Raw genomic sequence first — 26,490 nt, forward strand, 5'->3', positions numbered from 1 at the left:
TCTCAGTGACTGGTGGTAGAAAGGGCAGTCAAAGGGAAGCATAGAGGGCTAAAGGGTTCCGGAACTGGGTGTTGCCTATTCAGAAAGAGGGCTGCAGAAGGACCCTTATGCTTATAAGCACCTCTTTCCAGGATTTAGAACATGTTTCACATGGAGAAGAAGGAGAATAAGTACTACCTTCCAGTCCGGATCTGTGTGGGATTAAGGAAGTTATTACTGCATTTCTGTGCCTGTGTCTATCAAGTGTGAGGCCTAAGTGCAGACCCCTGGGTTCCTTATCACCTTGAATCAGAACTTGTAAGCAATTATTAAATGTTTTTCCAGGAATTCTTAGAATCTATCAGTGATGTTTGGCCGATTCCATTTCTGAAGTTTACTTTGGCTTGTGAAAATAATTATGAAAAATATGATTGGACAAACTCCAGGTGATCCATACAATGGAATACTACTCAGCAATAAAAAGGAACAAACTATTGATCCATGCAATAACTTGGATGCATCTTAAAGGCATTATGCTGAGAGAAAGGAGCCAATCTCAAAAGGAGGCATACTATGTGGTTCTAATTCTATGACATTCTCGAAAGGACAGGACTGTAGTGATGAAGAACAGATCAGTATTTGCCAGGACTAGGGGTGAGGGGAGAATTTTACTCTAAAGAAACAGCACAAGGGCTTTTTTGTGTGATAACACTATTGTGTGTCCTGCTTTTGGTAGTGGCCATGTGAATCTATACATGTGTGAAAGTTTGTAGAACTGTATACCAAAGCAGTTAGTTTTACTGTATGATCATTTTAAAAATTAACAAAAGTAAAAGCCATAATGATGATGATAATAGCCAGTTAAGTGCTTACTATGAGCCAGGAACTATGCTTCAGTGTTTTCAGTGTATCCTCTCATCTAATCCTCACTCTCTCTATAGGTGGTAGATGCCGTAATTACCCCTTTTAACACATGAGGAAAGTAAAATGAAAAAACGTTAAGGAACTTGCCCCAAATCCTACAATAAGTAAGTAGCAGAGCCAAGATTTAAACCAGGGCAGCTGGGTTCTCTGAACTCCTCATTCCCTATGATGCCTTCATTCTGTAGGATGATGGTAAAGGTCCGAGGAAGAATAGTAGGTGCTTTATAGAGAAAGTCGACTTGCTCCTTCTTACCACTTAACTCCTTGCCACCTTCAGGAACAGAGCTGTAGGTGGGCCAGGGGTGGGTTCTTGGCTGCAGAGCTCAGTAGTGAAGACAGTGGAACTGGCATCCATTCTCCCTGGGTTTGGGCACTTACTGTGTATAAAGTCCTTCCACTCAGGCGATCTCATTGGAGTCTGAGGAGTTCAGTGAGGGTTCTGACTTACTCAGAGCTACAGAACTAGACTAAATGCCATGTGCCTCTTGTCTCCTCCACCCCCCTGTTTTAGTTCTGTCACTTTAGCGGCCCTCTCAAAATTTAATGCCTTGAAGCAGTGACCGTTCTGACAGCTGTCACACTTCTGTAGGCTTGGGCTCAGCTGAGTGGTTCTTCTATACCATGTGATTTTGGCGTGGGCTTGATTGGGTAGTCAGCCACGGTGGCCACTTGGTTCTGGCTCTCATCTGGGAGCTCACTGGGGACTGTCACTTGGATTGCTTTGGTTCTCCTCCCTGTGGCCTTTCCATGTGGTTTGGAGTTCTTAGAGCATCTTGACTGGGGTCTAAGTGGAGTTTCAAGAAGTGGAAAGTGGAAGCTACAAATCCTTGTAAGTCCTGGGCTGAGGGGGATTCCTCGAATGTCACTTCTGCCGCATTCTTTTGGTCAAAACCAGTCATAAGGCTTTGTCATAAGGTCAGCCCAATTTCAGAGGGGGGGTGAGAAAAGCCCCACCTGTTGTTGAGATGAGGGCATGTGCATATTAGGAGGGAACTGTGTGGAGGTGGGCAACTTTGGAGACTGGCTCCATGCCCCCCCCCCCCCCCGCATTATAAACGATTGAGCACCTATCATGGGTCAGTCAAACCCCTGAGTTGGGCGCTAAAGTTAAAAAAAAAAAAAAAAAAGGCACCATTGTCTACCACAGAGGAGCTTTGTTCTCCCTGAAAATTCAGTCCTGTCTTTGCAGAAGCGACGACTCATGTCATTGCCTTTCTGGGTGTTCTGTGAATATTCATCCCAGTCCTTAGGATGAAGTTGGTGGGGCCCTTAGCTCTCCAAAAGTTGTGAATTTCATTGCCCAGACCTTGGAGGAATCAATTATGGGAATCCAAAAATAAAGACATGTAGTGCTTGCTAGGAACCCTCACAGAGAGAGTTTGCTCCTTTATTCTGAAACCTTGTTATCTGTCACATCATCACCTAAAGCCCTGAAATGACAGGAACACACATTTAGGATATTTCCCATCCTGGCATAATGGACTCTTAGGGACAGTGTCCTCAAGTCTTTGAGCATCTTCTGTCTGTGCCCTGGCTTATCTGAGGGGTAGATATTAATCTCCAAATTCCTCTGACCTGAGAGCAGCTCAGACTTTATGGTGAACCCTGTGCTTACAGGAACAAGGAGATGCTACCACTGCCCTTCAGCTCTGCAAGGTAGGATGACACATTGTCAAACCATGGAATCGAGCTTCTCTTTGAGCAACCCCTACGTTACCTCCCCACTCCGGCTTCACCCCCTTCCTACCAGCTCTCAAAAGGAATCTTTCTGCTTGGTGTTTTGTAGCAAGTGGGAAACTATAAAATAAGCATTTGCTTATGAATTAATTTTTGGCACACTCAGGGCTCAGCAAGCCTTACGGCACTTGCATATCCGTCCTTCAAGTCCTTGCCAATTTCTGTGTTCCTTCCTCCTGCGACGTTCCCACCAGCACCCTGGGGGAAGTTCCCTCTGCTTCCTCTTCCCTGCGGGAGGGCAGAAGCTGTCCTCACCTGGAGAAGAGGAGGAGTAAAGTATATCTTTGAACATATCTCGTGTTGTGGGTTTTTAAATTTTTTTTTAATTTTATTATTTTTTTAATGTTTATTTTTGAGAGGGAGAGAGAGACAGAGTGTGAGCCGGGGAGGGGCAGAGAGATGGAGACACAGAATCCAAAGCAGGCTCCAGGCCCTGAGCTGTCAGCACAGACAGACACAGGGGTCGAACCCACGAACCGTGAGATCATGACCTGAGCCAAAGTCGAACTCTTAACCACCTGAGCCACCTAGGCACCCCTGTCTTTTTTTTTTTTTTTTTTTTTTTAATTTTTAGAATTTCTTATTTATTTTAGAGAGAGAGAGCAAGCAAGGGTGGAGCAGAGAGAGAGGGAGACACAGAATCTGAAGGAGGCTCCAGGCTCTGAGTGGTCAGCACAGAGCCTGACATGGGGCTCGAACTCACAAGCCATGAGATCACTGACATGGGGCTCAAACTCACAAGCCATGAGATCATGACCTGAGCTGAAGTCAGACACTTAAGTGACTGAGCCACCCAGGCGCCCCTTTTTGGGGTTTTTTGAAAGCAAATACAGATGTTGGGAGATACATGTGCTGACATGACCATAGAGGACCTCATAGCAAGTTAAGGAGACAGACATAACAAAAAAAAATTTTTGGACTAATTGCTTCTGGTTGCAGAAGCACAGTGAATTTTATGTATCAAATGGCTGCCCACAGCTATTCCTATGCCAAGTCTAGCCTACAGACACACCCGAAAAGGGCTTTCTTTTTTGCACGTACGCAGCTGGAGATGGAAAATGTGAGAAGTGCTCCTTCGGGAAACTGGCTTGCAAACTCATCTGAGAGAGATCCCTAGTCCTTGGGGGCCTTTCCTTCACCACACACTTATTTTTTGTGGTTGGCTTAAGAAATCAGCCCAAGAGCCAATATTATATATGAAATCTCCCACCCCTTCCAGAAGGAGTTACCAGAAGGGCACATTGGAGGATCATGTTGATCTGGCTACCTCTGACCCCAGTTAGCAGGGAGATGAGGGCAGAAAGGGCAAATTGATTTGCCTTTGCTGGAAACAGAAGGCCAGTTTGCGAGGACAAGCAGCCTTGGTTTGACAGGGCTCTCACCCTTAGAAGGAGGAGGAGATTGGTGTGTGAGCAAGTTACGTAAAAGGGTGTTGTTTTTGGCAGGGAAGTCAGAAATGAGTCACTTCTGAGTGGTGTTTTCTGACCTCAGGTTTTATCCATGTGGGAAATGAGTGTGGCCTGCCACAATCAGAAGATGGCTCCCCAACCCCCGCCCTAGTGTGGCGGAGTTGGGAGCCATTGGCCTTGAAATAGGAGGGAGGCAGGTGGCCTGTCCCCCGCAGGCTTCCCTGGACTCTCTGCCTTTCAGCTGAAGCTGTGAAGGGTCTGAACAGCTGCCCCTCCTTTGAGAGCTGGTGGTAATGGGTTGCAGACTCTGGGGACACTGCCTAGAAGGGGAGCCTCTGACGTGGGAAGGAGTTTGGCCTCCACAGTGGAAACACCTGTGTTGGAACCCCAGCCCTGCCCTTGGCCAATGGGGTGACCTTGGACTTTCTCAGGACGCTTTGAAACTCAGCTTTCTCATCTGTAAAGTAAGAGTTAGAAAAACTAAGTCCCTTCCTTATGGAGCTGTTGCGAGGATAAGATGGAGTAGCATTGGGGGTAAAGCGCGTGTCCCTATAGACAGTGCGCACCTGTGAGCTGCTGCTGTGGGGACTGGTTTTGTGGAATGAGGATGGTCCGGGGTTTGAGCCTTGCTTCTGCCACGTCCCTCTTCAGGACATGGGGCAAAATTGTTGACCTCTGTCAGTGTGGTTGCCAGCTAGAGATCAGGATGGTGAGAGTGACCACCTCACAGGGCTCCTGCGACAGGGTAGTTCACACCAAGTGCCTCTGACAGTTGCCAGGGTCATAGAAGGATCTCAAAATATGCTGATTTTTTTTATTAATAAACATTTATTATTTTAAAAAGTGGAGTTCATTTTTTAAACTAGGTTTCTTGTCAAAAAGCTGACTCCTGAGCTTTTGCTTCTGTGTAGCGATTTATGGTCCATTGGGCCGGGGGTTGGGGGGTGCTGTTTTACCTTGTTTTCATACTCAGTTCACCTGAGTCCCTCTGACTATATATTTGAAATGATGGTAGAGGTCCATAAGGTCAGGGCACTTCCATGTCTTGGGTACTGGTTACCTTTCCTGACAGACATTCTGCGTGAAGCGGGAAGTGAAGGGAAGTCCAGTCACTCTGTGGTTTCAAGTGCTCCCTGACCTAGGTGCTTACTTTGCTCCCCCCCCCTTTTTTTTTGTGGTGCAGATAACTTCTTTGACATATGTACCTTACCGTCTTACCCTTTTTCTCCATTCCCACGAAACTGATGTGTCACTGAAAGGTCTTTCAAGATTTTTGGTCTAAATTCAGGTTTTGAGGTGGAAAGTCAACACTTGAAGGTAGTTACCATTCTTGAGAACATAAGACGTGAATGACTCTCCAAAAAGGTGACACCCCACACAGCTGGTCATGGCAGTTCTCCAGACGTTAGTGGACACTAGAGAAGGCATGGGCATATTGGCTTGGTTTTGCAGTCCAGGACAAGAAGTGACTGCGGGGATTATCAGCACATCCATATGTCGTTCCTCCTCACTTGGGTATAAAGAAGCACAGTAAGCCTCGGTGGCTTACTGGGTTACGTGTCTGACTTTGGCTCAGGTCATGATCTCACAGTTTGTGAGTCTGAGCCCCATGTTGGGCTCTCTGCTAGCAGCTCAGAGCCTGGAGCCTGCCCCTCCCCTACTTGTGCTATGTCTCCCTGAAAAAAAAAAAAAAAAAAAAAAAATTTTAAAAAAGAAAGAAATACATTCCTGTTGAGGTGCTTTGAGGGGAAAGTATGCACCCTGGCTCATGTTTTTAGAGGAAATGGAGACCCAGTGTTATTTTTCCTTTTTCCTGAATAGCCAAGCCATCAGTTTAAGCAGAAGTGGACAGGTACATGTATCTGCTCTTCTACTGTTCCAGTAGAGGATTACATTCATTGGGCATTGAGGGAAGATCTTTGGAAGCAGAACGTTAAGCTCTTTCCTTTGTGCGAAACCTAGAAGCAGGAATTGGTTTCTAAGGAGGGTCTTCAAAGAAACCATTGGGTTTTCCATAGTCTCCAACATTTGACTAAAGAACAGGAAAAAAAAAAAAAGAGAAGACTTGAAAGAGGTTGTATGTTGAACCATCATTTCATTTCATCCTTTTAAATCCACAAGTCCAGATTTTCCTCCTTTCTTTCTCTTCCTTCAGGTCTAGCAAAAGGTCTGTGCTCTTGGTAACTTTCCTTAATGACTTCTAAGGAGGGAATGAATGCATCTTATGAACTTTCAAGCTGACCCCAGATTCTCCTCTGTTGGCTTGTGATGTGTTAGTCCGGGGCTTGGCAAACTGGCCAGTAGGTCCAATTCAGTCTGTCACCTACTTTTGTAAATAAAGTTTTATTGGAACACAGCCATGCTTACTTCTTTAGTGTTAACTCTGGCTGCTTTCATGTTGTGAGGGCAGAGTGGAATAGTTGCAACAGAGTTCGTATAAAGCCTAGAATATTTAGCATTTGTCCCTTTACTGAAATTTTGGCCAATCCGTGTGCTTATTGAATCTTGACTGTGTAAATATTAACCTGGCAAAGGGGAAGAACCATGTCTTTCCCTCTTTATTCTATTCACCAGATGACCAATATCCTAAATTCCAAGATACTTTGGCCACTTATTCACTTAATAAAGAATTCAGGGAAAGAGGGGTGTCTACTTTTCTTCCTTTTTTTTGTGTGTGAGGGGTGTATAGGGACAGTGGGAGTATGTTTTAGAAGACTTTTTTTTTTTTCCCTAGAAGGGATCTTCCCTTTCCTTCACCATCTCTGCTCAGATATATCCCATTACCCTTAATTAACCCCTTTCAACAGATTTGGAAGGCAGATTAAAGCAGTTTAAGAGTCCATATACCTGGGACTGCAGGATTTTCATCTGTAGGCCCTCTCTGACCAACCTACCTTAGACCACCACACTTTAAGTTAGTCGCTTCCTTAGGGCTCAGTGCTGTGCTATTTCGTTGCCTCCTACAAAGTTTTCCTCCTGGCCTTGGGGCATATACAGTTAATCTTAAAATATCTGAAGTGTTGGAGCCTGTTTGTCTTCTTTTTCTCCAAACTCACTGGGTGATCTCATCATCTCCCGTGGCTTCCGGCTACCATTTATGCCAACAGCTCGCAAAGGTGTAGTTCCTGGCTCCACCTCTTTGCTGATTTCTACGTTTCTGTTTGAATCCCCGTTGAGCATCTCCACCTGTGTTAACTGTAGGTTAGAGTGACCTCAAGTGCACCTGTCACCTCCCCTCCTCTGTCCCATTTGCTCTCTTGTATTCCATGCCCTGGTCAAGGGGCTCACCAGCACCCCTCCTGTTGACCAGGGGACATACCTGGATGTCACTCCTCTCTTACTTATTCTGTGCCCACTCCACCTCCCAGTAGTTTAGTGGTCAGCATTCAGTTAGGACTTGTAATGAGCCAGACAGTTGGCACCTTCAGGTTAAATGACATGCCCAAATTGGCTTAGCTGAGGTGGAAGGAGGTGGGGCTTGGAAGTCACTCTGGCTTTAGAATTCCTACTGCTGACCACCATGCAGCTCTCCGAGTTGTGATCCTGATTGTGTCTCCCCTGGATAACTGGGATAGCTTCTTAGAGCCCTCTCTGCCTGTGGGCATTTACCTCTTGCATGCTGCTGTCAATGATGTCCCCCAAACAGAAGCCTGACCACCTTATTTCCTATCTTAACAGCCTTCTGCAGATGATGGAATCCAGTGGTATGCTGCATGATCTGGCCCTGCCTGGGTTTCTGCACCCACTCCCCCACGCTCATTGTCTTGGAGCTACATCTGTTCATTTGCCAGTCCCTTCTGTGTACTCAGATGCCTCTGCTCCATGTAGGATGTGTCCTGTTTCCCTTTGCCTGGAATACTTAGCAAACCCTGTCTGAAAGGTCTCCTGCTTTGGAAACTTTCTCTTGATCCCCTGGAGGCAGAAGTAGTGGTCTCCACCGATAGGCTGTTCATTCATTATAGCGATCACCACACTTGAAGTGAAAGTTCATTGTAAGACCCGAGAGAACAGAAAGCAAGTTTGTGTTGACCCCCAAGTTCCATAGAAAACGACCTGTGTGTGGGGCGCTTGGGTGGCTCAGTCGGTTAAGCATCCGACTTCGGCTCAGGTCATGATCTCACGGTCTGTGAGTTCGAGCCCCGCGTCGGGCTCTGTGCTGACAGTTCAGAGCCTGGAGCCTGCTTCAGATTCTTTGTCTCCCTCTCTCTCTGCCCCTCCCCCGTTCGTGCTCTGTCTTTCTCTGTCTCAAAAATAAACATTAAAAAAATTAAAAAAACAAACAGAAAACACCTCATATGTGTTAGATGAAGGGAACCTCATTTGTACATAATGTCATTATAGAGAATCCTACTCTTGAGGCTTCTTCTGAGATCCAAATGAGGTAATATGTGGAAGACACTCAGCTTACCATGGTGCTTAACACGCAGTAATTGCTTATGGTTACTTGTCAGTAGTACGTTTTTCTCTCCACTCACCCACCCAAGAATGTAATTTCTTCCAGGATCAAACCTCTGTCTTACTCCTCAGCACCTGGACCATGGTGGGTGCTCAGTAAATATCCACTGAATGAACAGAAGTTCTGACCCTTATGTGGCCATCATGGTATGTTAGCCTTATTATTGTTTTTTGAATATAAACATAAGGATGTGAAAATTTGTTGTTACTGGTTGTAACAGTTATAAAGGGGCACCATCTAAATTTAGGGGTGAAAGGGAATTAGGTTTATCTGAGTCTAAGGGAAATATATAGTGTCACTTTGGAGAAACATCCTTATGATGCCAGAAACACTAAGGGTCTCTGTTTTCTTGTTCTTAATAACTAGAGATAGTAGTAATGGTAACGAGTACCAGAATATGAGTGTGCATGTTCCAGGAGGTATGCTACATGCCTTCTCTGCTTGATCTCAGTTACTCTCTTTGGTGATCCTGTGTGGGTAGGTACTGCCATGAACCCTTTTTCTAAAGGGGAAATAAAGGATCCAGGAGGTCATGGTAGTTGTTCAGGGCCACTGAGGTAGCTGGTAGTTGTGTCTGGGTTTATTTCTTGCCACAGCCTGAGTTGTCTCCCCTCTGTGTTGGTGCTTCCATGGTGTATGAGAAGCCTCCATTAATTTCCCTGGCACAGACATGGTCCACATTCCCCTCCCTGGAGACCAAGAAAAGGGGCTCTGGACCCCTTTTGAGGACCTTGCCTCCTATCAGGCAAATTAGAATTTGGCTTCACTCTTGGTTGCTCGTTTGGTGGATGGACTCTGGAGGGTGCTGTGAGAAGCACATGAGAAGACAGCTCGTGTGGCTGGTGTCTTTGCTTTGGTTATAATATTGGCTTGTGAATGACAGAGAAGGAAACCGTGAAAGTCTTTCTTTTAGGCTTAGTGTCTTGTTTGCTAAATAAAAACTGTAAGTGTTATACATGCTGCTTCACCTCTATCAAATTCCACGTTCCCAGGTCTATGAAAGTTAATGACAAGGAAACTCTATTGCATAACTTCCTCTCTGTGGAGAGAGTGGCAGCTCATTTAATTAGGGCTTATATGAAAGGTTAGGTTACATTATTAACAAGTTTTGTTTTTTACTTGTATATAAAGAAGCACATGTACTCTGGCATAATGAGAGGCTTGTTAGATCTCCCGTTTTACCCATTTTGCACAAAGAGGCTCATTGCACTGGATTCTCTTCATATTTGAGTCGTTGATCGGTTGGACAGTATTCACTTGGGGGCAAAGATAAAGGAAGAGGGCAGGAGCTATACGTGGTACTGTTATGTAGTTCCCCTGGGCTAGGTCCAGTAGCTCTAGTTACATGTGAGGAAAATGAGTCTCAAAAGAGCCAGAGCTCTTATTCAAAGTCACCCTATTAGCACAGCTGAGATTTGAACCCAGGTCTGCCTCTCCAAAATCTCCCAACTCTCTACCATGCTAGAAAGTCTTTGAGATACATAAGTCCAATGTCAGGGGCTTAGCCTGTTTCCACTCATGGGCTACACACAGTAGAGCGCAGTGTCTGTCTTGTTCTCGTTGGGGCTAGGGCCAGGAAGTACTGGTTTTTTGATCTAAGAAGCAAGGAATCACTGCTTGGTTAGGCCACAAACTATAAAAGTTGTCTTACAAACCCACACGATGGAAACATGAGGAATTTTATAATAATGTAAGAGCCTTCCTTTAGTTTCCACTGGTGTCTTTATTGAGTATCTTTTTGTGGTCAGAGGTGAACTTCTCCCTGATATAAGAAGGGCTCTTGCTCAGTTTTGAGTTTTCTGGAATTCATGTTGGCGGGGAGAATGGGAAGTGAAAGACAGGGTGCATTGCAGATGGCTGTTGCAAGCCCCTCTACTATTTCCAATTAGTGGATGCATGTGTGAGTTGTATGCCTGTCTTATATTTACAAGAGGAAGTATCCCGTTTAATTTTATTTTCACACCAAAAGCCCAAGTGTTAAGAGAACATGGTGTTTTAACACTCCCTCGGTTATCAGCTGCAGCGCGGAGGTTGTATATTGTCACATACAGTTTTCTGAGTATATTTCTACATTTGTTACCTGGCAACATTGCTGCGTCGGGACATGGAGATGTGTTGGTTCCTACCAGATCTGCACTGTTCATATTGTAGAAGGTAGATCCTGTTTTTCTGGCAGGAATTTATAAGAAGAGAAGGCAGGAGGCTTAAAGCAACTCAGTTGAGAGATGGGCTGAAGCATTTCAGGTGACCGTCCCTGGACTAGAGATCCGACCGGGGATGTAGACTCTTGCCTTGCTTGAATTTATGCATTATTGTGTTGTTGCCCACCCACCAGTTCTGATGAGAAAGGAAATCCCATTTCAGAGATGACAGCCACTGCATCTCTTGCTGGGGTCACCATCTGAGCTACTTAGAGCCCTACACGATCTTTGTTTAGCTGATATGATGCGTTGAAAACACTGTATATAGAATTTAAATGCTTAGTGGGGCCTATATGTACTCTCAGGCTATCCCAGCACAGACATGCCTCCCTTCCATGCCCTGTGCAGTGAACCCCTGTCCTTTGAAGACATTTGTATTCAAAACCCTCCATCATGGGTTTGAAAGTCCTCTTGGTTGAAGCCACACCTTGCAAGACTCAGACAAAGCTTACTGAGACTAAAGGCATTGAATTCTCTAGCACCTGTAACATTTCTTGACGAGAATGCCAGAGAGGGACAAGTTCCCATGGCAACAGTTTCTAAGAGTTATGTGGCATCAACAGGTTAGACGAGGTATCAGAGTAACTGAGCTCTGCAGCGCATCCTGTAAGCACACACTCCTATTAAATACCTCTCTGCAAAGGCGCCAAAGCAGGAGTCTGTTCAGAAGTCCCAGCAGACACTGGAGGACTGGCCAGGTTGGGCTGGATTTCAGGGCACATTTGTGTTTCCTTCAGTGCTTACTTTTGAAGGTGTCTCTGAGGACATCCACTGGACCCTTAATGTCTTGCCTTTTAAGAGAGGAAAGGTGTGCTGATTATGCCTGGAGGCATTTAGAAGCCATCAGTTAGCTTTAAACATTTATATATTTGTATTTTTTAAGTGCTCTGACCTCCTTTGGAAAACCAAAGAAGCCAATTTATTAATGGTTCCTTGCTCTTGGGAAGTAATATTACCCCTAGCATCATCAGGAAACGTTCTAAGGAGAAGCACACAATTCTTTAAAAAAGTTTTTTAATAGCTATTGGATATTTTTGTATACCTGAGGAGGACTTGACCCTGAGGGTTCTGAACTCGGCTGATTGTCCTGAGTACCCTTAACTTGGAAATCTATGTCCTGCTATTTAAACTTTAAGATGATCCTAACTTGATTAAAGTCCTCAACCAGTAGGCCGAGGAAAATGCTTCAGAAAAAACAAGGTCATGCTGCATTTTTTTGGTAAGCACAGGAATCAACAAAGAGATGTTATATAACTTCTATTTATATCCTCCTTGCTCACTATCTGCAGGCAGACAAGAGTCGCTGAGAAGGGATTTAATGAGCTCTCTGGGTTTGCTCACCTTCCTGAGCTGGTAGGAACCAGCTTGTTCTCAAGTGCGTCAGCAAAGAATCTGGCTGTGGGTGGGCGGCCAGGGTAGGTGGACGGACTTGTTGCCATGGTGTTCTTTAATTCTCCTGTCTCCCAGAGATCTCACCCCCCTCTTCCTTGACTCCTTCCTTTCCCCCCTTTTCTTTCTTTCTTTCTTTTTTTTTTTTTCTTTCTTCTTTTTTTTTGTAATCTATAAGCTTCCTTGTTTCTCACACCTACTCATGATTCTTGGAGCTGTCTCCGGAAACAGAATATTTTTCCTTCCCCCCCGACCTCCACCCCCCACCAAGAGCTCTGCATTGTGTAGCTCCAGGACATCAGAAGAGTTTCCGCTAAGGTATATTGTTTTCACCCTCCCCTGTTTTCTCATGGTTTTCTTTTTTTTTTTTTTATTACCCAGCCCCTCCATAATAGGGACCTATCCCAGACATCTTTAATCTCACCCAATAGAAATTTACTCTTCCCTGTTGGATTGCCCCCAAACCAGGTGGATTCCATTGTCAGTTGTATGAACAGTTGCTATGCCCCAGAGGAGAAGGGCTGTTTGTTTTTCCCTCCATCCTCCTGTGTGCTCTTGCCCTAGGCGGGTGGATGTCTCCTGTGTCACCTAGCACATTATAAAATAGAACCACATGAAAATAAGAGAACGCGTTTGTCCCACAGTGATAATTCCTAGAGCTTGGGCAACTTCTGTTACCTTGCAGGTTGAAATTATTCAGCCTGCACCCAAAAAAAAAAAAAGAAAAGAAAAGAAAGAAAAGAATAGTGGCTCCTCCATCCAGTTCTCAGCAGGGACATGGAACTGTCATTCTCAGAACCCCTATGTGGCAGGCCCCAGGAGTGCCCACCACAGAGCCTTCTGAGCTGGCCTCGTGTTACTGGCCACATTCCCGCCAGAAGAGAGGTATTGGAAAGATGTGAGTAGGGAAGTTAGAATGAAATATTCTTAGAAAAGAATAAGTAGTTGCCATGAGGACAGGCTTAAAAAAAAAAAAAAAGGCCAGAACCCACCCCTGCCTTGCCCAAGAGTTGTGCAACTCTTAATAGCAGTAGCCTGTTTGAATAATCAAAGGCAAGCTGACTTCCCTTTATTAACTTCTGTTAGAGACATCTGCATAAAATATCCCCAGATTCCAGACCAAGAAGGTAATTTTTTTTTCCTTGGAGTAACTGGAGGGACTTTCCCTTTGGAGCTCTTCCAGCAGAGTTAACTTCATGGTTGAAAATAGTTTTCTTGTTAGAAACTGCCAACAGTGTGAATCCTGCCCTGGCGAGAGGAAAGGCACCTGGTGCAGAAGTAAGGAACCTAGGCCTCAGAACCTAACAGACCTCCACAGCTGGCTTGGGGACTTCTGCCACGACCCTTCTTTTCACTGATAAATCTCTGCCCACTTATGTTTCCTAAGGGCCCCCCAGGTTCCTTTTTGAAAATGGCAAAGGCTCTCTTGATGTTTCTACCACTTTCTTATGCCTGGGTTTTAAACTTGCTTCCATCAAGATGGCCCAGACACTGAAGGGGTAGTTCTATAAACCATCTAACATCTTCAAGCTGTTTGCTTCCCTCTGCATTCAGGATGTAAAAAAAAAAAAAAAAAAAAAAAAAAAAAAATTAGATTGCATTTGAGGAGGATGCATTTCAGTTGCCCTCACCATACGGTGTTTGAGAAATATGTTTTTATTAGCCTCCTTGCAACACAATCCCACAAACTGTTCAGCCCAAGAGCCTGTAGTTATGTCGGGGAGTCGGTGGAAGGCTCACAATTGATTGTCCTTCCCGCTCCATAGTTACTAATGCAGGTGTCAGTGGGGCCAGAGTAGTTAACAGTTAACTAGATGGATTAAGGATCTCAGGTAGCCTGAGCCTATCACAGAGGCATGTGTACAAACCTGATAAGCCTGTGAGAGGCTAGAAGGCCACATCAGCCACCTTCACCTGGTCTTTGGAATGCTTCATTTTCTCCATTTGGCAGGACTTTGGGCTTTCGCAGACAGGGATCTTTGGGTAATTGAGTTAAACTTTAGCTGCTGTCATGCAAAGCTTGATTCACTTTAAGGTTTTTGGAAATAAATCTCCTTCAGAATTGTGCATTCCTCAAGGGAGCAGATACTCACTGAGCACCTAGTGGGTGCCAGGCATTGTATGAGTTGGCCTTGATGTAGTCAGTCCTTGCCCTTTAGGAGCTTACAGTCTAGTGGGAGACATGGCTAGTAAACCAGCTAAATAATTAACACACTGGGAGAAGCATGAGGAAGGAAGCAACCAGGGTGTAGAATGTCAAGGAGAACCCACTTAGGATGGTCAGGAAAGGCTTCTCCAAGGAGGTGCCCTTTAAGCCCAAACCTAACAGATGAGAACCAGCCATGTAAAGAGCAGAGGGCAAGGGTGTTCAGACAGACAGGTTGGTGTGGGCTTGGTGTATTGCCAGAGCTGAAGGAGGTCAAGGTGGTTGAAGCATAGCATCGGGGAGGGGTGGGGGAAGCAGGGCATCTAATGATGGCTGGACCCCTGTAATATGCCTGTCGTCAGGTGGGAGGCTGGATTAAGTAATCTCTGTGGCCCCTGCCAACCCCTAGTCAGTGCTTCTAAAGGGCACCAAGTTGGCTGTGGCCATCATTTGCTTGGATACATGTTACTGAAGCCAAAGCCATAATATATTACGCAGCACTTACACAGATGAGTGCTGTGTAATTTCATCCCGCCGTCTCCATCCTCTTGGCCATCTGTATATTTTACTGTCAAATCCCAAGTATGTTCTCTGCAGCCACAAGGAAGCTACATGGTGGGCTAGTACCTAGTGAAATGGGCCTGTGGGGTTGGGAGATGCAAGTCCTGGAGCTTCTTCTTTGGGGTCCACAGGGGAGCTGTCACCTGAGAGTTGGTTGAGCTGGGCAGAGGACTCAGGGTGACTGGAATCTCCATCAGGAAGGCCCTCACTCTGGTTGATGTTTTGCTCTTTGCCAGCAGTGTCCTTGCCCCTGGCAGGCCGGAGTGGATTTATTTTTCTTTGGATTTTATGGTCGAGTGGATTTGTCATAGATTTGTTGAGAGCAGAGAAGAGAAAGTGGCCAGTATAAAACTCCACCACGTACCAGGCCTCTGCCAGGCTCTCATCCATGGTGCCTCCTTTACTCCATCCGGCAGGCCTCTCAGCAGGGTGGTACTTCTCTTCCTTCCCCCATTACACGTGAGGGAACTGAGGCTGCATGCTAACAAATGACCTGTCCCAACCTACCCATCTCCTCAGCCATCCCTGCCCATCCACTTGGACCTTGCTAAGTGTGAGGGATACAGAGCCCTTCCTTGGAGACCCTGCTGCTCTCTGTGCAAACACGGGAAATGGGTGTGTGAAGGATACAGAGCTCAAGTTGGATGCCCTGGGGAACCTTGTAGGTTTTAGGGCAGGAAAAGTCGGTCAATGTTGATTAATGGCCCTCAGCACACGGAATGGAAAGAAGAGCAAAGACCAAAGTTCTTACCATCCAATTCGTGTGTTAGTCCTCTTTCTCAGTAGCACAGATGTCACCCTGAGTGAAGTGGGAGGGAACAGACAGACTCAGCCTTGGCCCCCTGTGCCCTCTAGTGTGGATGCATAGTTGAAATTTGGGGTGTTAAGAGTTTTCCAACACATGTCTTCTCAGGCCTGATGGCGCAGGTTGGAGGCTTGCCGAGAAGGCTCCTGTGCACTCGTGTTACAGATGCCATGGCAAGTCTTTGGGCAGCCAAAATGGGACCTGTGAGCACCCTAACTGCCAGAAGTTACTTTTCATTGAGTCCTAGAACCAGGCATGGAGGGCACTCCTGAAGGCTGATGAGCCCCTCCTGCAGCCCCAGGCATGCACTTGAGATTGTTCTCATCGTCTTCTTTAGTTGAGTAGACGTCCGTGGAACAGATTCTCAAACCTCCCTGAGTGCTTTAACAAAAGTCCTTCAAGTCTAATCAAAGTCTTGTTTGCTATACACACCCACCTTTCCTTATTATAAGCCTCATGTTGACGTGAAGAGCAACCATGATGCCTTCTTGCCCTTGAAGAAGATTCCTGAGGAGGTACCTACTACAGTCCACTGTGACGTCAGGCAAGTTTGGGGGTTGGAACTATTTCACATTCCATTGGTCATCTTTTCCTCTGGAGACTTTATGTTTTTCTCTTCCATCTTTGGCTAGAAGAGACAGTGCCATCACACACACACACAAAAGATGGTGGGTTTTGAGAATTGAACCCAGAGAAAATGTGGAGTCTCCTTAATGTCTTTTCCCTTGGTCAAAGGTCCAAGGTCCTCTAGAAGGATGCCTGACCTGCCTTTCTGAAAACTGTTTGATATTTCTGTTAAATATTGCTAGAGATGTTTACTTACAGTTTACCTATACACACAGGGACTTTGTAAGAAAGCACCTTTAAATATTGGGGGCGGGAGTACACTTTGTTAGTTGTTTGTTGATGAATATTTGAGAAACTGTTAAGTGTTTTGATCCACACTGAGGGGGGACCAGCCCCCTTACCAAACAGGGCAGACTTTCTTCACAGGTGCTGATTCCTGTGGGCACTGGGCGACAAAAAAAAGGAGAGTTGTTAAGCTTTCCATCCCAGGAGAAAAGTGGTTTTTATAGAGCAGGTTGGACTTCTCTGCTTGCTAAACCCAAAATTAATTCAGCTTAAGAAGCATCATGAAGAGCCACTGCTTTGGCCTTGACCTGGAAGTTCAGACCCTTACTCGGAGCTCAGTGACCAGACTAATTCGAGTGAGGATCTCCTTGTCCCCCACCTCTTCTCTCAGGCATTAGAAGTCTGCCTTGTACCAGAAGGTGGCCTCCATCCAGCCCTAGCTGGCAGAGTAATTGAAATAGGGCATTTGTGTAAGTCCTCAAAAGACAGCTATATGGTTTAGATGAGGGAGAACTTTCTCTCAGAAAAATGAACTTGAAATGTGGATATCTTTCTAACCCAGAGTTGGTTTGCTTCATCACTTCTTTATTTTATGCCTTGAATGTGTATTATTTCTAAACTCATTAAAGCTGGAGACATCCTCACACAGCTTGGTGAGCTGAAAGTTCCTGATGTTTACCGGTTAAAACCCATCTCAAACCTTGCAAGAAATTTCCTTCTTAGAGTGATCATTTATACCAGGGGAGTATTTGATTCTTGACCGCTTTATTAATTACTAGACCCTTTTCATTCATCAGACTTTTCCCCAAATCAAGAATGGTAAAAAAATAAAATAAAATAAAATAAAATAAAATAAAATAAAATAAAATAAAATAAGTAAATAAGTAAGTAAATAAAGGAAAAATTGTTTGTGTTGAAAGATTAGGGACTAAGAGGAGCATTTGACACCAAGCTTGTATTGTGCCTTGGGTTACATTAAACTTTGAGAAATGGAAGGAAAATTGTTTATTTTTATGTACAAAGGAATCTGAATGGTTTCTGTAACTAACAAAATACCAGCTGGAATTTTTTTTAACTTCCTTTATTGTGACAGTTACTGAGAATTGTTATTTACTGTATTTTTGCTGTCCATTTAGAGACCATCTTGACCTGCCAGTATCAGCTAGAATTGTTTATCCTTGGATGATTTTTGCACACTAGACTTTGCTCATCTTGTACCACCCAGCGCATAGGTTGATCCACCTGTTTTATGTTCTAATACCCTTCCTTTGAAAGGGGAATTGAAAGATAACAGCAGCACCTTGGGTTTGAATAGGATCCCATGGTAATCAAAGTGTTCTTCACACATAATGTTTCCTAGCTGCAACCTTGATGGGCCCCTAGCTTACACGTGATGCAGACAAGGCAGGTGGTAAGAGTCTCCTTGTTCAGATAAGGAACTGAGGGCATAAATGCAGTTAAGTAAATTGCCCAGGTCAGGCAGCTGGTTAGTGGGGAGAGAAGGCTAAAATTTAAGTTTCCAGACCTGCAGTTCTCCAAGCAGCTATGCCTAATCACGTGTGCTTTATCACCTAGTTCAGGGTTCATGGTCTTGGGTTTTGATTGTTGTCCTTGGTTTCTAAGAAAAAGACTCAAGACCTATAGCTGTCATTGTGTGGCCATGGTTTTGTTCACATATAACCCACAGCCCTGGCAAATCTTCCAACTAGCAGAGGGACCTTATTTGGGAGCCCATCTTAACAAGTGCATCAAGCCTCAGAGGAAAGTTGGGACATTCACATGTATATCTACCATAGCTATTCTTTACTGTGAGAATAGTCTGTGTTTGTGCAGCTGGGAGACTGGGGGTGGGTGGGGTGGGGGCTGGATTATAAAAAGAAAGTGTTTAGAGTTTGATAGACTTGCTCAGGTGAGAGGTATTTAACAAAGCGGAGTGGTCTAGAGCATGGGCTGATGCAACAGACAAATGGGGACTAAGTCCTGGGGCACCACTACCATTTCCTAGCTGTGTGACTTGGCAAGTTATTTAACCTCTTTGAGCCTCAGATTCCTGATCTGTAAAGTGGGATTAATAACAGTACATATACGTACTTCATGGGATAGTTGTAAGGATTAAATGAGATAATAAGTATAAAATACCTAGTGCTTAAAAAATAGGAACTGTTCAATTACCATTCACTATGGCATAGTTTATAGAAAGGAGGTCCCCAGGAAGTGGTAAACTTTCAGTTAACCGCAGGTACAGGAAGAGAACTCCACAGGTAGCCATTGCTGTTACTGTGACACCCGGAGAGGATCTGTTCAAACTGGGAAGGTCTGGTTGGAGATGTCTCCTCAAGTCCCCAAGACTCCCAAGGCCAAGTCTGAGATCCTTTTGTTTCAGAGGTAGAGTGAGAAGAGAGAAATCTGACTATGTGGAGGAATCTGTTCAGCAGTCACATTCTTCAAATTGTGGGACTCAGTTTAATTCATTTTACAGAAGATTGACCATCTAGAGGGAACCTCATGGGCTTTGGTGGTCAAGTCATGTCGTACTAGACAGTGAAATGGAAAAGCTCATTCTCTGGATTCCCTCCAGGCCTAGTACAAGGGCTTCTAGAAGGTGGGCCAACCTCAACATGGAAATGCTTTCCTTTGGGGCAGGATCAAAGTTTTGAAGCTGTCCCATTGGTGCTGTTTACCGCTGCCCCCGGATTCTCCCTGCTCCTGACAGACTCCATCTGGGATGACGTCTGCCTCTGCTTCCTGCCATTCCCCATTCTTTGAGTTAAGTCACCTATAAAGGCTGCTTCCTTCTCAAAGGCCTTATGTTCCAATAGGTGCAGGCTGGCTGGCTCTGTGTCCTGGGGTACAAAGTCTGTCTTTGCCCCTCAAGTCTCCGAACTCTGAGGAAGATGGCTTTTCAATAAGGTGCTCATTCTCGTACCTTCCCTGGTGTGTGTCCAGAGCATAGGGAAGGCCTCTGTCTCCCATTCTGCTCCGGGACCCCCTGCCTGCAGTGTCATTGAGACTGTGACCTCTTGCACCTGAAGAAAAGTGTCCGCCCACCCCCTCCTGCACACTGCCTGCCTGTTCCTAGAATAGCTGCCACTGTCTGCAAGTCTCTGACTTCAGGGTGCCTCTTATTTCAATAGCTGGGTGGGCTTGTCATAAACCATGTTCCATTTCTTTGCAAGGATTTAAGTGGCCATAGTGGGTGGCTGCCAAGGCAATATCTTACTATTTTCGAGCGACCTAAAACGATGTTTTCATTATTATTTAAAACTAAGACCTCAGTTCCTTAGAACCTCTACAGCTTAAGTAGCCCAATGAGGGCCACCTGTGGCCACCTGACAGTTATCTGAGGGCAGGAGTGTGCACTCAGGCCATCGTGTCACCCAGCCACAGCCTAGCGTGGTCATAAAGTGACTGGCATGGATGGTCAGGAGCCAAGGATTCTGTGTCCTTGGCCTGTCCCTTTGCCCCTCTAGGCCTCAGTCTCCTCCTCTGTAAAATGTGGGGGGCCAGACTGAAGTGGTGGTTTGTAAACAGACTTCCTGGGCCTGCCGTTTTAAGGAGGAGTTCCAGTGGCAGAGAGACGGTTCTTCCCACCCTGCTTCAAACTGAACAGTTCTGCGTGTATCTCCCTTCAACATGGCATCTTTCCCTAAGATGGTGTTTGCGGAGGGAGGGGGGGGGAATGGGATTTCTCTGCTGGGAACAGCTTTGGAAATGGAAACTGCCGGAATAGAGTGCTTCCTGCTTTAACATTTTGTGATAGGTATTTTTCTGTGGTTCTTGTCTTTCAGCTTGGCTTACAATAGCCACGCCTAGCGCCCCCACCCCCCACCCCCCGTGGCCACCACTGCCCTCCAGAGCTGCCATGGAGGTGGCTACTGCCTCTGGTCACTTGCTCATCTGCTCCAACCCCCGACTTCCTTAAAGCTACTCCAAGCAGACCCTTTGTCTGTGAGGTTGGAGTTGGTTCTGTGGGTCTGCCCTCCAAAGCAGCCTTCATTTCCTCTGAGTTCCCTGTCCAACCACTGGGGCCGGGCTTCCTTGTGTTCCTTAAAAAGGAAGGATGGTAGAAAGGGCCCAGGACGGGGGAGCGGGAAGACCCTGACCTCTCCTAACCCAACTCTTTGATATATAATGTGACGGATTTATAAATGATGGTTATCTGTCTTGGCAGTCTCCTAACATGCTGACAAGACAGCTTGCATGGAAGGGGCTTTGAGGTCCCGTGTGTTGTGGAGACACATGGAGGGTAATGAAAGGGCAGCACTTAGGGCAGCATCACAGATCCGTCTGCGGTGGGGATGGCCTCGGAGGGTAGCCCCTTCTCTGGACAACTTTACCTAGTACTCGAGCTTTCTGGGAACAAAGCCCATCTTTTTACCATCTCTCCCTTTTCGTTGTGACATAATTTATAGACTCTAATGTGCATAGATGGTAAGTGTATGGTTTGATCAGATTTGACAAATGTTTATAGCTCTACTCGTTTCCTACGGCTGCTGTAACAAATTACTACAAACTTAGTGATTTAAAACAACCAGATTTTTTATCTCACGAGTTTGACATGAGTCTTAAGTGGGCTGAAATCCACGTGTTGGCAAGACTGCGTTTTTTTCTGGATTCTCCCCTGGAGACTCCGTTTCCTTTCCTTTTCTAGTAGAGGCCACCTGGATTCCTTGGGTCATGGCCCCTTTCTCCATCCTTGCAGCCAGCAGTGCTGAATGGAGTCCTTCTCATATGGCATCTGACTTCCTCTTCCTCTTCTAAGGACCCTTATGATTAGATTGCCTCCCTGAACAATCTAGGATAATATCCCTATTTTAAGGTCAGCTGATGAGCAACCTCCATCCCGTCTGCAACTTTGTTTCCCTTTGCCCTGTAAGGTGACCTGTTCACAGGTCCCAGGTATTGTCTTGTTGCTGCTGTTATTCCTACCACACCTTTCTGTCTACCGCCAGCCTAATTAGGATATTTCTTTCAGTCCAGAAGTTTTCTTGTTTCCCTTTAGTCTCCCCACTCACACTTTCCAGGGGCATCCACCAAATGATTACCTCAAATCTGCCAGGTGGGGTGCAGCAAAACCTTTGCAAAAGCAAAACAGTCTCTACCTGCCTGCTGGTTCTTAGATGGAGAAAGGGGTGATTCGTAGGTTCACGGAGGAGTGGATACGTGGCGTGTGGAAAGGCCCTGTTTTGAGAGCCTGAGGTCTGGGAGGACGAGCACCCCGCTGCCTCCGTTCTGAGGTCCAACCTGCATCTGGGGAAACAGTCCTGAGAGGGGGGTGTCCCCTTTTCCTCCCAAGCCCTCCAAACAGAGCATCACAGTAAGAGGTTGAACAAACAGGCCTTTGAACTGTGTGCAGGGCTCTGGGCTCGCCAAGTCCAGCAGGGAGGGGCAGTAACTGTCTCCACGAGCCTCTGGCTGAGGGCCCCTGTTCCTCAGCCCCCCGTTTCTCTCGTGGCACATCCTGCCTCTGTGGGGGAGGTATCTTAGTTCTTCTGCACTGCTGTCACTTTTCACTTCTCCTCTTACACAAGATAGTACTGCTTCCCTTTTGGAGACCAAGCTTCTTCCTTCCAGAGTATCTTTATTTAGATTCTCAGGCAGGAGACCTGAAGCGACAGCTCTTGGGTCTCACCAGCGTCTTGGCGAGGTTACGTTTGTCACGGTGTGGGCATCTTGGGGGTGTGCTAAATACTTGATGCCCATTATCTTTTAGGGTCCCCTGATCTCCAAGGAGAAATAACTGCCTCTGTAGGATTTTTGGTGAGACACCACACGCAAGTTTTACTCTGAGTTCCTGGCACCTCATAAGCAGTCAGGAAATACTGGCCCTTGTGCGTTTTACTGTGATTATCTCATTAGAGCTTCATAACCACTGTGAGGTACTGTTACCATGCCCATTTTTCAGATGAGAAAATTTAGGTTTCAGAGATGTTGTCACTTTCTAAGGTGACACAAGCTCATGAGGTAGTGCTGAAACCCAAGTGTCTCTGACTCCGGAGACAGAATGCTCACGCTTTGCTATCCTGCCGTAGCCACTGAGGGGGATGCCTTCACCATGGGGCTTCCACGTCCTACTGATGTGATGGCGGTACAAAAAAACTGACGCTCATTGGGCCCTGTGGTGAGCGCTTGGTGTACACGGGAGCAGCCCTTCCATGTGGGTCCAGAGAGGTGAGTAACTTGCACAGAGCTAGTGAGTGAGGGACCCGGCACTTGAACCCAGGCGGTCTGACTGGAAAGCCTGCCCTCTAACCCTGTCATTAAAGAATGCTTTCCTTCCTTTGAGGCAGTGGCAGCATCTTTCTTTTTGATACTTAATGATAACCCTGGTGGAGTATGCCTCCCATTTTAGCTTGATAGGCGGGTACCTCAGAGACTTAGGACTGCCCTGAATCATTTCTTCCATCTTCCAGGCACCACCCTTGTTTCATTCCAGTTGTCTGTGCTTCTTGATGCCTCTGTACCCTCGTGTCTACTTTATTATTTTGTTGACCACATTCTGTTTATAAAGCTGCTTCAGATCCTTGAGAGACTAAGGACTGATATAAATAATGTAAAATAAATATACTGGCCATTGCAAAACATATATAGAAGTGTGTAATCCTCAGTCACTTGCCCTTCTCCCATTTCATAAGAGGCTTTCTTACCCTGACGCTATCAGTTGACATCTGTTGGGTTAACCAGCTAGACGTTAAGCAGTGCGGTTTGTAGCTGGCCGTCAGTCTGTGCTGTGTTGCCCTGTTAAATATGACAGATGGAAGGCTTTAGTTATTTATCTTTTTGCTCACCTACTTAAAGTGCATTTGTTTTTTCTGAGTGACCAGATTGTCCAAAGGATGCTTTGTTCAGTTGCCTCCATACAGCGAGAAGATTAATGGGGTAGCAACTCAAGTTAATTGCCCTGAGCAGCCACCTTCTGGTGCTGTCACCCCATGACCCCATGTGGGTGAGACGCTGTATTGGTTCATTTTGGTGGAAACTGTAGTCACCCCAGTTAGGTAGGTGGCTGTAGGTTGTGTGCTTCATCCCCACACTTCTTTTGTTGGTGGATGTATCAGCTCTCAAAGGAGTGAACGATTAGAACTTGATTTTTCATATCTTGATTAAGTTTTCTAGAATTAGTCTCTGTTGAGGATTCACATCTGGCACAGCCACTGAATATAAGCAGGATCTGATTGGGAGGCTATAGTTAAAAGGAGCCATAAAGTATTGGGTTGTATTTATTCTTTCGTCAGATAATTAGGAAGCTCCTTCTATGTGCTGGGCCTCCTCTGGGTGCTCTGGAGACAGCTGTGAACCATAGAGGTGAGGCACCTACCCTCTTGGAACTTACATTCTGCTTAACACATGCAGTAAGTAGGTAAAGCACAAATACAACAGATACCAGTTGCTAAGTAGAAAATAAAACAAAGCATGGGAGAATAAGCAGTTGCCTGGGTTGCTGCTTCAGGGAGGATTATCAGAGATGGCTTCACTGAGGAGGTGATGTTACTGGGGATACAAACAATGAGGGGACCCAGCCACGGGAAGAGCCATGCAAAGCAAGGAAGAGCAAGGCGGTGGCACTGAGCATCTGCCACAGTATTAGCCCATTAACCCATTCTCTTGGGTCAGGGTCATAAGGATAAATGGCTACTTTAGTAAAACATCATTAGGGCGATTATTGAATTACTATGTCTGTCCTTACCAGGCTGCCAATTTCATGGGAAGGCAGCAGGGTCCAGGCCCCTTTTTGTTCACTGTTGTTATCTTCTGCGATGGGCGTAGTGTCCAACTCATGACAGGTGCACAGTAAATACTGGATGGATGAACAGATAGATGGATGCGTAGGTGCATGGATGAAGGGGTAAATGAGTGGAACGATGGATGAAGTAGTAAGAAACCTGTAAGAAAATACAAGGTGGTAAAGGGCAATTGAGGACACTAAAGATTTGAGCTTGATTCAGAGAGTGTGGGAGTCTTAGTGGACTCAGTGACACACAGTACAACCAAGCAGTAAGCAGGCAGTGACTTGTACCGGCCTTGAGAGTAGTTGGAGGGGAAAAGATAGAACCAGGAAGCACAAGTGGGAAGGATGGATCTTGTGCTGTATGTTGGAAACAACCAGAAGTAAAGAACAGTGGAGGGAGAGGAAAAAGCACAATCAGGAAGTGCTTTGTAGGCAAAGGAGACTGACATTTGTCAATACAGCATATGGGCTAGTGGCTAGAAGAAGGGTCATGGTGACTGCAGTTGCCTTCTGGCAGATGGAAATGTGGTGGCTTTCCCGGGGCCTGCTGAATCTGGCAGCAGGTTTGTGTTGGGAGGGGGTGAGAGATTGAGGAGTTAAGGGGTTGCAAAGGCTGGTAAGATTTTACTTTTTTCTAGGATTGCAAGCCTAGGTCTACCTTCTGTAGGGAAATGCCATCTTTCCAAATGGGGGAGGATATGAAATTGGCAGAAAGATCCAACTGAGAGAAGCAAATATATTGTTTGGAGCTTTGTTTTATTCCTCTGGAAATGACCGTATTGTATTTTTATGTAAATAATTCACAACAGCGTGGTGTTTGCAAAGGGGTGAAAAACGAACACTCATAAATGAAGTTGAGACACCATATTGTGTTTTTATATCAACAGTGTATATGATTGCTTGCAGTGGGTCCAAAAACAAATGTGCATCCAAGAGGCAAGCTACCTGTTAACTTTGAGCTTCTTCATCTAACCACTCTTTACCTGTCCTTCTAGACAAGATTTGAAAATCACCTTTTCTACAAAGATTTTGAGATCGCTCTGGCCCACTGTCCTCCTTGCCAGCTCTGAGCTTCTGTGATGTAACTGTCTGTGTAGCTCCTAGAACCCTTCTTATGTTCACATTTTTGTCTTACTTAGGGACTTGTTAACCTGGTATGGAGCCCTATAGGGGAAGGTAGCACATCTTACTCATCTGTGTATATTCACAAGGCTGTGCAGAGTGGAGGGACTCTTGGAAGTCCTTAAACACATGACTGGACCTACAGTAATTACCAAAAAAATACATTGTTTCCTTTGTTAATGGCGTTGTTTTGCAGGGGCTTGTTCTTAGTAGGCTGGAATCTCCCCAACACCCCTTAGCATGCTTCCCAAGCCTATATGACTGCTCCATCAAAGACATCCATGGCAGGTTGCTTTAAGGTCCCTGTTTAGAAAACCTCAGGCCATACAATCCAGAGAATGATAGTGCATAGAACCGTGTTTAACTTTGGTCTGAACTATAAACTGTTTGTGAGGTTTTGTTGGCTGGCTCTGGTCTCCATGAGGTTTTGGTGTCCTGAGTGGGATTCAATCACTGATCTGTCACAGTGTTGAAAATCCGTGGGTTTTCTTTGGCAGCACTCCTTTTTCTGCCGGTTAACAGAAGATAAGAAGTCGGAAAAATTCTTCAAGGTCTTCTATGACCGAATGAAGGTGGCCCAGCAGGAAATCAAGGCAACAGTGACTGTGAACACCAGTGACTTGGGGAATAAAAAGAAAGATGATGAGATAGACAGGGATGCCCCATCACGGAAAAAAGGTAAGTGCTCTCCTGCGCATGGCCCTCTCACCAGCTGGACTTCTAGACTCCAAACTTTATTCTGTCTCAGGCTTTCAGAAAGAAGCACACCATTCTGGTTATGATCTAATTCTTCCTGAATAACCTGAGCTGAATTGCTGTGCCTTGGTGTTTCTTCTTGTATAAAAAGAAAAAAAAAATTAACATACCTTCTTCTTGGTGACAGGGTTTTTTTGGCAGGAAATCCATTTGTAATTTTCTCTGTAATTTTTAATTTAATGTTACAAAATGTTAATGAAGATATACACTTTATTTTTTTTTTAATGTTTATTTATTTTTGAGACAGAGAGAGAGCATGAACGGGGGAGGAGCAGAGAGAGAGGGAGACAGAATCCAAAGTAGGTTCCAGGCTCCGAGCCGTCAGCACAGAGCCCAACTCGGGGCTCGAACCCACGGACCATGAGATCATGACCTGAGCCGAAGTCGGACGCTTAACCGACTGAGCCACCCAGGGGCCCCGAAG

At 45.6% G+C, this 26,490-nt stretch overlaps 1 protein-coding gene across 2 annotated transcripts in view; it reads left to right on the forward strand.

The window, feature by feature from the left end:
- ITPR1 (inositol 1,4,5-trisphosphate receptor type 1) overlaps window positions 1-26,490 on the forward strand; it is a 326,172-nt gene that overhangs the window by 226,493 nt on the left and 73,189 nt on the right. For both annotated transcript variants that reach the window (XM_007076615.3, XM_015535056.2), the window contains one exon: window positions 25,808-25,988. In XM_007076615.3, the coding sequence (XP_007076677.1) occupies window positions 25,808-25,988 (181 nt within the window). The remainder of the gene's footprint in view (window positions 1-25,807; window positions 25,989-26,490) is intronic.

The sequence above is a fragment of the Panthera tigris genome, chromosome A2 (genome assembly GCF_018350195.1).
Source record: "Panthera tigris isolate Pti1 chromosome A2, P.tigris_Pti1_mat1.1, whole genome shotgun sequence".
Lineage (NCBI taxonomy): Eukaryota > Metazoa > Chordata > Mammalia > Carnivora > Felidae > Panthera > Panthera tigris.